General features: G+C 40.1%; 2 protein-coding genes across 2 annotated transcripts; both read right to left on the minus strand.

Moving 5' to 3' along the window:
- Positions 1 to 4,586: 4,586 nt before the first annotated feature.
- On the minus strand, positions 4,587 to 7,675 carry ARP6 (actin-related protein 6). The gene is made up of 8 exons (XM_059577490.2): positions 6,888 to 7,675; positions 6,593 to 6,815; positions 6,439 to 6,502; positions 5,834 to 5,918; positions 5,675 to 5,725; positions 5,508 to 5,570; positions 5,277 to 5,423; positions 4,587 to 5,091 (listed from the first exon to the last, which is right to left on the minus strand). Exons 1-7 carry the CDS (start codon positions 7,595 to 7,597, stop codon positions 5,294 to 5,296), a joined length of 1,326 nt encoding a protein of 441 aa, XP_059433473.1. The 5' UTR covers positions 7,598 to 7,675; the 3' UTR covers positions 4,587 to 5,091; positions 5,277 to 5,293.
- Positions 7,676 to 10,390: 2,715 nt separating this feature from the next.
- On the minus strand, positions 10,391 to 12,695 carry LOC132166001 (putative clathrin assembly protein At2g25430). Its single transcript, XM_059576737.2, has 2 exons — positions 12,492 to 12,695; positions 10,391 to 12,421 (listed from the first exon to the last, which is right to left on the minus strand). The coding sequence occupies exon 2, from the start codon at positions 12,410 to 12,412 to the stop codon at positions 10,553 to 10,555; it is 1,860 nt and encodes a 619-aa protein (XP_059432720.2). The 5' UTR covers positions 12,413 to 12,421; positions 12,492 to 12,695; the 3' UTR covers positions 10,391 to 10,552.
- Positions 12,696 to 12,767: the final 72 nt, after the last annotated feature.

Raw genomic sequence — 12,767 nt, forward strand, 5'->3', positions numbered from 1 at the left:
ATCTGTGGACTGTGGGAACCTTGTGCAAATTCTGCTGATGATATCTGGATTTATCCTTGTTTTTCACTCCTTTTTTTCCCCACTTTTTAATATTGTTTCAAATGCTATTAGTATAAATTATTAGAAATATAATTTACCTTTATTTATTTATTTATTTTGTCTAAGCAATACAAAGGGCTAGAGGAGTCGGGACATTTAATTTAGCTTAAAGTTTATTGAAAATGAAGAGTTGTTCGGAGGCATGTCGATGGTAGCTTTTGCAATATCCTTTCAAGTTTATTGTAGTAAAACAACGATGTTGGGTTGGGTTTGTTAGAATTCCAACGATCCACTTTCGACTTCCCATTTGACTTCAGAAATAAGAAAGAGGTTTTGATTGCCGGTTTGACCGCCATTAGAAGCCGTCCTACTAGGTTGCGTCGGGTTGGTAGAATGGTTACTTGAATAGGCCCAGTACTCAAGGATGGTAAACTTCAATGTTGGATGCTAACTTCGGTGAGGCTTGAAATGGATATCTAAACTCCCGAGAAAACAAGGTGTAGAGATAGAACAAGAGAATAAAGGAGCATGTACAAAGGAAATAATGTTTGGAGATGAAGGAAAAAAAAAAAAAAAAAAATGAGAAAGAAGAAACGAAAGGAGATGTGGAGACATAGAAAAGGATAAAGCAAGAGAATAAAGGAACATGTACAAAAAGAAAGAAGGTTTGGAGACAAACGATAAAAAATGAGAAAGAAGAAATGAAAAAGAGATGTGGAGACCTGGAAAAGAATAAAGTAAGAGAATAAATGAGTATGTATAAAAGGAAAGAAGGTTTGGAGATAAAGAAAAAAAAGAAATTAATAAGTATGTGTTATTAGATTGAAGACACCAAGAAGCATAGTGGGTGGAATTCAACTCTCGAAAGCGTGCGGTGGAGTGCCAATCATCTCCTCGCCCTAATTCTTTGTCGAGCAACATATAAACTGCCGGTATTCTTGCAGTGAATGGGGCATTGGGATGGAGATAGATAATGATGTTAAGAGAGATGATGTTGAGAAGCTTGTGAGGGAGTTAATGGAGGGTGATAAAGAAAAGAGGTTGTCAAGCCTGGTGGTTCTGCTTACCAGAACTTGGACAAGTTGATTGCTAATGTTCTCCTAGCTGGAAATGTTTAAACCAAACAGAAGAAGTAAATCTTAGCTTCAATTAAAGTTGTTATGTTTAAATTAATTCCTGTGTATATATCCTGTACAGATGATAAATTCAATACAATTATTCCTTCAGGACACATAGACACATTGATATCTAAACTAGCAAGAAAACAAGGTGTAGAGATAAAGGAAGAGAATAAAGGAGTATATATGTACATATTAACAAAATATAGAAAAAAAAAAAAAATAAGAGATGTGGAGACCTAGAAAAAGACAAAGCAAGAGAATAAATGAATATGTACAAAAGAAAAGAATGTTTGTAGATAAAAGAAAAAAAAAATGAGAAAGAATAAACGAAAAGGAGATACAGAGACCTAGAAAAGGACAAAGCAAGAGAATAAAGGCCTTGTTTGTTAAGTGACAACACGTTCCCCCACTTCCACTGCACTGTTCCTCGAGCAGGGATATCTGACCATGCTGCAGTAAGACACGGTTAACCGTATGTATGGGAGAAGCTAAGTTATATTAAAAGACAAATATGCCCTTATGAAAAATAGAAAACCAATTTGGGTATATTTGTGTAGATGTTCTAAAGGGGCAAAATGGGAATTATGTCCACTTTTAATTTTCAAACCGAGCCTTATTGACTGCGTCAATTTGTTTAACATTCAGACTGTACCTAATACTTCGGCGCCACTTCAGAGGTCTACAGTGCTGTGTAAACTTAGGGGGTTTGCCAAACACCCTCAGAGTAACATGTACAAAAGAAAAGAATGTTTGGACTTGGAGACAAAGGAAAAAAAAAAAAGTGAGAAAGAAGAAACAAAAAGGAGATGCATGTACCTAGAAAAGGACAAAGTAAGAGAATAGAGGAACATGTAAAAAAGAAAAGAATGTTTGGAGACAAAGGAAAAAAAAAAAAAAAAAAGTGAGAAAGAAGAAACGTAAAGGAGATGTGGAGACCTAGAAAAGGATAAAGTAAGAGAATAAATGAGCATATACAAAAGAAAAGAAGGTTTGGAGATAAAGAAAAAAAGAAATAAATAAATATGAGTTACGTGTTCAATTTCTCAACCGCATAACTGGATAAATTTGAGTAATTTCTTAGTAAAAATAAGAATTTTCTATCCTGCATTCACAACCTAAATCACCCCAGAGCATCCACAGATCCAAGAAGCCAAAAATATATTGGCTTTGTGGCAATGAATTGAACAACTTCACTCAGGTTGCTTTCTTTGCATATAGAAGCCACCAAAGAAACTTCTAGCTACCTCTCTTTGAGCTGAAATTTTGTCGTGCATCATTTGCTTGCCAAGAAGGGCATGGGAAAATCAACAAAATTTCTAAGTCTGCCAAGCAAAAACAATTTGAAATTTAAAAAGCTTTGAGCAAGACTTCATCTCTAGCCCCCCATAATCGATCAAACAGCACATATTTTAATTAACTATCATGACAGATATAGTCACTTTTGAGTTCCTATTTGACTTAAGAAATAAAAAAAAGGTTTTGATTGCCGGTTTGACCTCCATTAGGAGCCGACCGACCTATCAGGTTGCATCGGGTTAGTAGAGTGGTTGCTTGAATAGGCCTATAGTACTCAAAGATGGTAAACTTAAATATTGGTTGCTAACTTTGGTGAGGCTTGAAATAGATATCTAAACTTGCAAGAAAATAAGGTGTAGAAATAGAAATAAAGGAAAAGAATAAAGGAGCATGTACCGATTAAAAAAAAATAGAAAAAAAGATGAGAAAGAAGAAAAGAAAATGGGATTTGGTGACCTAGAAAACGATAAAGTGAGAGAATAAAGGAGTATGTGTGAAAGGAAAGAATGTTTGGAGACGAATAAAATAAAAAAAAAAATGAGAAAGAAGAAATGAAAAGGAGATGTGGAGACTTAAAAAAGGACACAGCAAAAGAATAAAGGAGCATGTACAAATGAAAAGGATGTTTGGAGAAAAATGAAAAAAAATAAAATAAAATAAGAAAAAAGAAACGAAAAGGAAATGTGAAAACCTAGAAAAAGATAAAGTAAGAGAATAAATGAGCATGTACAAAAGGAAAGAATGTTTGGAGATAAAGGAAACGAAAAGGAGATGTGGAGACCTAAAAAAAGATAAAGTAAGAATAAATGAGGATGTACAAAATGAAAGAAGATTTGGAGAGAAATGAATAAGTATGTGTTAGATGCTCAATTTCTCAAGCTCTCCAACTCATATTCATATGTTGATGAGTGATAGGTAGGCAGCTAAAGGTAATAATAAGACTATCTGATGACAGATAAATGAATGATAACGATAAGATATAACAAGAATGACTAAATAGCCAAAGCTTTATTCAAACGTTGAGCTATTGTTGCTTCTGCATAATTTTCTTCCCAAGCACTCACTTCCTTTCGCCTAGTGTAGCAATCAGCAAAGTTTCTTCTTCATTTTTTTTTTTTCATCCATGAAACTAGAAATTTTATCCTTTATAAACCATATCTGTGATAGTTAGACCTAGTATTCAAGGATGATGAACTTCAATATTGGAGCCAACTTGGTGAGGCTCGCAATAGTTATCTATTAATACAAAGGCCAGTAATTTAATGTTTGTTTCAAGCTTACCGAAGTTTCATTTTTTAATATTTGGACACCTAACCATTGGGTTGTGTCCATTTTTCATTTGAGTTACTCTAAATATCAATCTCTCATACCACTAGGCTGATAGGATAATATTCATTGATCCTTAAAAAAAAATTTCCCTTTTTAATAAGAGACATGTTATTCTTTCATCTTTTTTTGAAATTCACTATTAGATCTGTAGACTGTAGGACCCAAATTCAATGGTAAATTTTGAAAGAAAAAAGAAAAAAAATGAATGGAGATGGATGAGAGATAAGTATTGGAACTGAAGCACTGATTAGTTCATTTGGAGGGACATCTTCCAATGATGAACAGTGTCAGTTCGGCTGTCAAAAACCACCGAAAACCAAATATGAGATTGCTGCTCAATCTACTAGTGTTTCTTTTCTCACCTTAAAAATAAAATAAAAATAAAAATTCCAACATTCAAGCAACCATATCAAATAGCACTATCACTAACCGACTCTTATGGTGAAAACCCCCTTACCGAGAAAAAAAACAAAAAGAAAAAAACAAAGAAGCATTTGAGTAGGACTAATTCCTCAACAGAAACAGCATGGGCGGAGGAAAAGGGTGTGCTTGAGTGTGATATTTGAAGGTGATGCAGAAGAGTTTAGCCATGCTGGTTGTCTTGTCTCCTTTCCTTTCTTAGAATCTTGGGTACAAATTCTGCAGCACAAGCGCTAAGCTAGAAAGGTTATAATATTAATTGCCCTTGTTCATTGGCAGTGGAAGCTTTGCCCAAAAACACAGACATAAATTGTTTTAAGGCAAACAAACAAATGTAAAACAACGCTTACTTTGCCATGCAAACAGTTGGAGACAAGAAACTGAAGTTGAATGAACATTCTTTTAATGTAACATCCTTGATTTAGAAACACATGACTCATCGTTTGGAATTTCTGCTGCAGCAAGCCAATATTAGGTTGCACTTCTAAGAACATTAAGGAGCATATCAGGATATCACCATCTCTACGGTCTCTTCTTAATCAAAAAATAAGAACTTGCTATCCTGCATTCACAACTTGTAGTTTCTGCTTGAGCTAAACATTTTCACACAAGATATGGCTCCTCTGGATTCGCATGCATTGCATTGGATTCCGGTGGAACTACTTCGTTTTAACTGGCTCTGTATCAGAGGGATAGCAGCTCTAAATCACCCAGAGCATCCTTGAGCTGACAGATCCAAGAAGCCAAAAATATCTTGGATTTGTAGCAATGAATTGAACAACTTCACTCAGGTTGCTTTCTTTGCATATATAAGCCACCAAACAAACTTCTACCTCTCTTTGGTTCAGTGGTAACGAGAAATGCTGATAAGACAGTTGACACTTACCTGAAATTTTTGTCGTGAATCATTTGCTTGCCAAGAAGCGCATAGGAAAATCAACAAAATTTCAAAGTCCGCCAAGTAAAAACATTTTGAAATTTAAAAAGCTTTGAAAAAGACTTCATTTCTACAGCACATATTTTAATTAACATGCATGACAGTTGACAGATATAGTCACCGAGATCACAAACCTTCAGATACCAACTACTCAATGGAAGAATCTCCTCCGACATCGAGCAGATCCAAGCTCCTCGTAGTCGGATTTAGTAACACACATTGCTTCGAAATCAGGACTAGATACCAAAAGCGATCCCCCTCGCCAGACACCTAGTATGGGACTGAACAAGCAATGGAGAATTTTAACCCAAGGATATAGTAGAACCTCTGAAAACAAAATACTATACTTTAGGATGGAAATTTACTCTTCTTGAGTTGTTATCTTCACTTGATAGTCATCAGGGACAAGAGGCCGGAGCTCCTTCTCTCTGAAATTTAGTAAATCAATAACATTAAAGACAAAAAGTCTGGACTCTGAATGGTGCTTTAAAATGCTGGCTATAAAGAAATGATAAGAGTTGTTAGAAGTTACAGTCTATCAGCAAATCGAGGAAATAATGTGCTTCCACCGGTTAAAATAATGCTGCCCAAACACAAAATTCAAACACAAACATTGGTATTTGAACATGAAAGAGAGAAGGGAGGGAAAATATTGAGATGTTTAAGAGCACCCAAGACTTTGTAAGAACACCTTTCATAAAGCACAGGGTGAAGATGAGGATGGCAAGAATTGACAGCCCGAACAATACACTCCGCTAGTCCGGCTTGGTTCATTCCTGCATAAACGGGTTCAAGTCAGCAATTCTTAAAACAACATCAAAAAGAACAGGCAAACCTAAAAAGCGATTAAGATTTTGTTTCTCATTATAATGACAGTATCATCTTCCAACCATATCAGGAATGATGATACCATGAATTCAAAATCAAAGTGTACAGCTACTATATGTGTGATAAAGAAAAAAGATAGCATGATAGTTTTGATATTGTAAAGTTCCTTGTAACCAATTCTCAGTACAGCAGATATTATATATACACTTGAATCTCTCTGAAAGATTAAGAGAGTTTACACCATCAAATTCTTTGCCTTCAAGGAAGCATGTAACAGTAACTTAAAGAAAGTTGAACAATCAAGATAGTCACTACCTAGACTATAAACACTAAAACAAGCAGAAATCCAATCATTCATAACCGTCCAGCAATCTCACCATCAACAAATTTTCTACACTAAAATTTGCTTCACATAAAGAAACCTGAAAACATACTCTACCATTACAGAGATTGGAATATGATACAGACCCAGATCCAAAGGACGGAAGAGCATATCCGGGACAAGAAAGCGCTCATTTGTCAATTCAAATTCCTGCACACAATCAAAAAACAAAAACAAAAACAAAATTAGTGAAAAGAGAAAGGAAATGACTTTGTCCAAGGAAATGGGATACACTGGTACATTTTTTGTTAAATCAACTCTCTTTCGATCTTCATGCTTCTCTGTAATCTCAAAGTGATCCATGCCCTCCTTAGATCCCAATTCTGCAGGTGGGTCACCGTCAACGTCTGCCACAGACAAGTATCTCCGTGCTTGGTCGGGATCCTTAACATAGCCCTTGGTGTGCGTAACACCATCTGGAAGCACATACGTGCACCTCAACAAGTTGTTCTTCCCAGACGTCCTACACAGAACGAAATTTCAACTACTCCGAGCCACCGCAAATGTTTCCCGACAAATCAATAAACATACGAACCTGGCCATGTGGAGGTCACGCGCAACGTCGAGGGAGACGGCGCAGAGCTTCTCTTTGACGTCGTCCATCAGGAAGGTCTCGTCCATGACGTTGACGGAGCGATAGGAGACGAGCTCCTTGAGGTAGTTGGTGAGAGCCTTGCCGCCGAGGTCGATGCGCTTGACGGCATAGTTGAGCGTGAAGTTCTGGAACACCGGGGCGGCGTGGGTGAAGGAGAAGCCGCAGTCGACCACCAGGCTGCATTGGGCCGCCCGGGAGCCGACATGGGGGCGGCGGCTCGCCTCGTAGAGATGGGCGAGGGCGGGGGAGTCGGCGACGTAGAGGGCTTTGAAGTTGAAGTCCTCGAAGACGAGCTCATCGGTGGCGCGTTGGATGGAGGGGAGGGCGAAGAGGGGCTCGGTGAGTAACAGGGAGGACTGGGAGGGGGTGATGTGGAGGAGGGAGGAGAAGAGGTGAGCCCAGATGTCTCGCTGGAGGTCCGGGTTGATGAGGTAGCCGCGGTCGAGCGGGCGGCGGACGGCGGCGGAGGTGAAGTCGAAGGAATCGTCGTGGGAGGAGGAAGTGGTGGTGGAGGGGGGGACGAGCCATTTCTTGGAGGAGACGGGGCGGAGGAGGCAGTTGGGGAGGACGGCGGAGGGGTCGCGCTCGCCGCCTAGTCCGGCCTTGATGAGGCCGCCTCCGTTGTCAAGGACCACCACAGGATTCCACATGTCTCCTACGCCCTGACGAGATTTTGGAGTTTCGGGACGATGAAATGGGGTTTTGCTTTTTCTTTCTTTTTCCGTCGAATGGAGAAAGGTTTATGTTTAATGATTTGGGAAATTATATCTAAAATCTTTAGGTAAATACGCTTTTATTAAAAGCTCACTGGTTTTTTCTTTTTTGAAATTTAGTCCCCGGATCACTCGAAACTATTAGAAAACTTCCTACCGTCAATTTTTGTTAACTTTCGTTAGTCTACTCAAAACTCACCGTTTTATATTATTAAAATATTATTTTTTTATTAATTTAATTTAAAAAATTCAATCTTAAAAATAAATAAATAAATAAATTTGAAGGGTGGCCAAGGATGGCACTGGTGGCAGTGCCACCCCCCAACCCCTATGGGGTGGCCGCAAGCCACCCCAGGGGTGGTTTGCGGCCACCCCCAGGCGGGCCACCCCAAACCACCCATGGGGTGGCTCGAGCCACCCCTTGGGTGGGCGAACCACCCCTGGGGTGGCTTACGGCCACCCCATAGGGGGGTGGCACCTTCAAATTTTTTTTTTTTTTTTTAAGATTGAATTTTTTAAATTAAATTAATAAAAAATAATATTTTAATCAGATAAAACGGTGAGTTTTGAGTAGACTAACGGAAGTTAACAAAAATTGACGGTGAGGAGTTTTTTAGTAGTTTCGAGTGACTCAAGGACTAAATTTTCAAAAAAAAAAAATACCCAGGGAATTTTTAATAAAAGCGCGTTTACCTAACGATTTTAGATATGATTTCCCTAATGATTTTGATCACCTAAATAGACCCAAAAAAAATATATATATACAAAAAGTATAAATACAGGAGATTTTGTAGTTTTTTATCCATCTATATTTAATTTTAATCTTTTTATAAAAAAATTTTAAAAAAATTAATTAATTATATCTAAACCCTTAGGCCTATTTGGGTGTGGGTTTGAATGGCTTAATAAATGTGTGTTTAATATTCAAAAAGTTCGTTTAACAAAAAAAAAAAAAAAAAAAACGTATTTATTTGGCAAAAATAATTGAAAATTGCAAAAACGCACTTTTAATAAAAGTTTAAAAATAAAACTTTTGTCAAAAAACGACGTAAAAACTCTATTTATCAAACACAATCTCAAACATGCATTTAAAAAAACCTAAGCCAAATCTATTTTCTTTTTCTGTTTTTAATCAATTGAGGAAGATCACAAGGTTGAACCTAAAGCTAGTGCTCTTAGTCAACACCCCCCAACAAAAACTCCATTTTGAAATAGGGTTTCAGTGAGACCAAAGCCATACCCTAAACATCTCGGAAATGACTAATAGTTTTAGTTTTTCTTTTTTTCCTTAGCAATTACCAATGGCGTAGTAGTTGTTGGAGAATGAATTTTTTTTTATACATATTTTAAACTACAAATACCGGATGGTCATATTCACAACCATCATCACGATACAATAATAAAGATATGGTGAAATGCTGTTGTTCTAGAAAACTCATTCAAAATTTCAAATAGCAGAAGTCAGAAGAAAGCATGCAAGACCCGTCATTATCCCCTACCCATTCCAATATTCCATGCCATTTCATTCAAATTCAACACGTAAAACTTCGTGGCCACCAAAATGTCCTACGAGGCTTAGAAAAGTATATATATATATATATATATAGACAAAAGGGTTTGACCAAAACCCCGATATGAACGAGTCAAATATATGCGAACTGGATTGTGAATCCAGCAAAAGAGCTCAGTCAATTCAGGAAACGGATCAACTTGACCCATTGTTGCTCCTAATCTTACAATCTCAAGTGTTTATAAATGTTATTGGATACTCTCTCTTTGCAAGTTGATTTTCAAGCAAACTCAAATTTTCAGACTATCCATTTGCCTTGAGCCCACCCATTTCTTCCCAACACCACCCAATGGATCCGACCTATAATTCAAATTGGGGTCTTTAATCGGGTCCCTTTCAACAACCTTACAGTGTCAGTTACAAGAGTTCGTTTTTTTCCCAAATTTTCAGACTATCTTCTCTCCTCCCCCAACTCCTCACGATTAGCTCCAATGTTTTCCACCTCCTCACGGTAGCGGCAGAGCAACCCAATATGGGTCCGGGGAGCAACTGGCGCCTCTTCTTGGTTAATCGGTTCCACTCCAAGCGGCTAGGTTGCAATGGACAGTAGTGGCGCTCCGCCTGGGTCAAGTGGCTCCACTCCGAACCGTTGGTGTGGAATGTCATTGCTTCTGGAGATGGAGTTGCAACGTGCGCCGGGGAGTGGGCCATGTGGTTCGATGGAGTTGTTGCTACGAGCAGTGAATGTTTTTGGTTGCAAAAGGGTATAATTTTGGTGGACATGTTCAGAGAAGAGTGAGAGATTTTGTATAATTTTCTTGCTGTAAGGGGAAGATTAGATAAATCTGATACCTTTGCTCCTCTATCCTATCTATATGATATATATTTCAAGAAGTGAGAGAAGAGTGAGAGATTTTGTATAATTTTCTTGCTGTAAGGGGGGGATTAGATAAATCTGATACCTTTGCTCCAGCCTATCTATATGATATATATTTCAAGAAATGAACATCTTCCATAGTAGAATAGCTTGACAGAGGGCCAAGCTCAGATTTTCTGTTGCAATTGCTAAAAAGACTTCGATGGAATAGAGTCTGAACGAAAATATGGCTAAGGAGATAGAAAGGGATAGAAAAACTGATGGTTTCATAGCTGTATGGAAACTACATTGCAGAAAGAGAAACTAATAACAAGCACTTTCATTATATTGTATATACTCTCTATTATTCAAAACCCATATGTCTTTCACTCCCTTCGAATGTAAGTACAGAAATGAACACATTGGCAAACAATGAAGAGCATAGAAAATCCTCCGAAAGAGTGTAAGGAAGTAAAATAGTTATCCGCAATATGGGAAGAACAAGCCATTTGATAAAAAAGGTATTTCAATAGGGTGCGTAGTAGTACCCTCCTGGCTGTGGCATCCCATAAGGCATCATTGGTTGAGGGGTCGGGCCATAGTAGCCAGGACCACCAGCAATCTTGGCCAAAGCCACTTGGCCTTGCATCCCATCCCTTCCATATTGCTGCCAGAGCTGCTGCTCCTGCACAAGAAACTGCTGCTTCTTCTCCATATCCGCTATTTGAACATATGAAGGTGGTGGCACTGCAAGCGATGCGGCGAAGGGATCCTGGTGCCCTACTGCCTGGACTGTACCATCTGGAGCAGGAAGAGCCAGCACAGGTGTAGCAGTCTTGCCTGGCGCAGGCAGTGCCACACTACTTGAACTTCCACCACTCAATTGAGTGGTGCTCACATGCTGCCTCACTGCCCCTTGGTCATACATTCCATTCAATAGCAATGAATCAAACCCGCCTGCCAATGTAGCTTTCTGCTTCGAGAGATTACTAGCTGATTCTGCCAATGCCAACTCCCAATCTGCTTTACCAATCTCTGCAGCAGGAGTCTGCCATGCTGATGTCACCTCAGGCTCCCCATTCGACGGGAAAGCTTCCCATGAACCATCTGTATTCGTAGCCGGTTGTCCAGAGAACAGAGCCAAAGCCAATTTGTTGCCTTGCTCATCAGCTGAGATTGCATCATCCTTCAAATTCACCAAGTCCTCAGCCACCTTCTGAGGCTGTGGTTTAGCCTTAGCCTCAGGTTCAGGTGGGGGTGGAGGGTTATAATTCTCTGGCGGAGGAAGAGCCTTTATCTCATTCATATCCGGCTCCACCTCCTCCTCCTCCTTCACGGGTGCCTTCTCCTTCTCCACCCTACTTGTCTCCGCGTTCTTCGGCCGCTCAGCCATTTCCCTCAAGAACCCTTCGAGGGTCCCCAAAAGCTTCTCAGTAATCCTCTGGACTTCAGGATACTCCGACGACCGCGCAATCCCCATATCCTTACACCAATTATAGAACGCCACAAGCTCATCAATCATCTTCGCCGCACTAACATAAGCATCAAAGCCCTTAACACAATCAGCATATGCCATCTCCATAAACCTATCCAACAACACCCCTAATGCCTCACATATCTCCACATAAACTCCAAAACTCTCCCTTACAACCTGGTAAAGAGCTACCAGCACCAGCCTACTAGTCTTAGCCGCACCGGTCGGCCTGCAAGCCAATATCCGGTCAAGAATTTTCAACAACTGGTTCAACTTCCCCAAAACCCTCTCCGGCCGCATTTCCCTCATCGGCGTCTCTCTCTTCTTCTCTCTTCCCGCCGATTCACTCACATCCCCATAGGACCTCGTCCTCCTACCCATCATTCCATTATCATATTCATCCTTGTACCTATCCTCCCTCTCATCCACGCCTTTCAAGCTCTTGTCAACGACCACGCTCTCGACCTTCTCATCCAAATACGCCGCGTAAAATCTCACGAATCCGGAGTGATCCCACGAATTTGAGTGCGCCTCGTCTCTAAAATCTGACATGTTCAAGACCCGCATGCCCCGCCGGGTCGCATAGACCATCTCCTCCTCAAACGAAGGGTGCCCATCCACCAAGACTCTGTGCACAAGCATCAGAGCCTTGACGGCCACAATCCAATCGCGGGTCTTGCTCAGCCGCTTCGTTATCGTAGCCACGCACGCACCGACATACCCTCTGGAATACGAGGTCAGGGTTACGATTTCCCTGATGTACTTCTCGTCGGCGGGGTCCTCGTCGTGGGTTGTCGCCTTTACGACCAAGACTTCGAGGTCTGGTGCTATGTTGCCAGCCACTTTGGCTATGCTAATGCTTGTCTGGTCTTTCACAGCCCCGATAGCCTTTCGGATCGTACTGGGTGCCATTGCTGTGATCTATGCAAAAGTACAAGTGGGTTTCCCGGATTTCAAGATTTCGGATGAGAGAATTGGAAATGGGGATTACCTTGCTCTTTGGCTCAATTTGGAGGCGCGCAGAGGCGGATCTGGTGGAGAAAATGGGAGATCTGTTGACTTGGGTCAGTGCTGGTGACGGAGGAGATGGTCTCCGCACGATCGGAGAAGCGAACTCTACCGTACTGGATCGAAGAAAGATGGGCACGGCTCGGTAGTGGTAGCCAAGTCTCTTTGTGCGAGTAAATTGAAGTGTAAAGCGGGTAAAAGATTATACAAAGCGCGTATTTTGACGGGTTATCTACTTAATTTCTTTTCGCTAGATATT

The sequence above is a fragment of the Corylus avellana genome, chromosome 11, assembly GCF_965113065.1.
Source record: "Corylus avellana chromosome 11, dhCorAvel1.hap1.2, whole genome shotgun sequence".
In the NCBI taxonomy this organism is placed as follows: Eukaryota; Viridiplantae; Streptophyta; class Magnoliopsida; order Fagales; family Betulaceae; genus Corylus; species Corylus avellana.

Bases quoted from the DNA above. Each gene is read 5' to 3' on its own strand.
- LOC132166001 (XM_059576737.2), bottom strand. From the start codon at position 12,412: ATGGCACCCAGTACGATCCGAAAGGCTATCGGGGCTGTGAAAGACCAG.
- ARP6 (XM_059577490.2), bottom strand. From the start codon at position 7,597: ATGTGGAATCCTGTGGTGGTCCTTGACAACGGAGGCGGCCTCATCAAG. The intron at 6,503-6,592 runs GTACCAGTGTAT...GATTGTGTGCAG, and splicing joins GAGTTGATTTAACAAAAAAT to GAATTTGAATTGACAAATGA. The intron at 5,571-5,674 runs GTAACTTCTAAC...ACTAAATTTCAG, and splicing joins CCTCGATTTGCTGATAGACT to AGAGAAGGAGCTCCGGCCTC.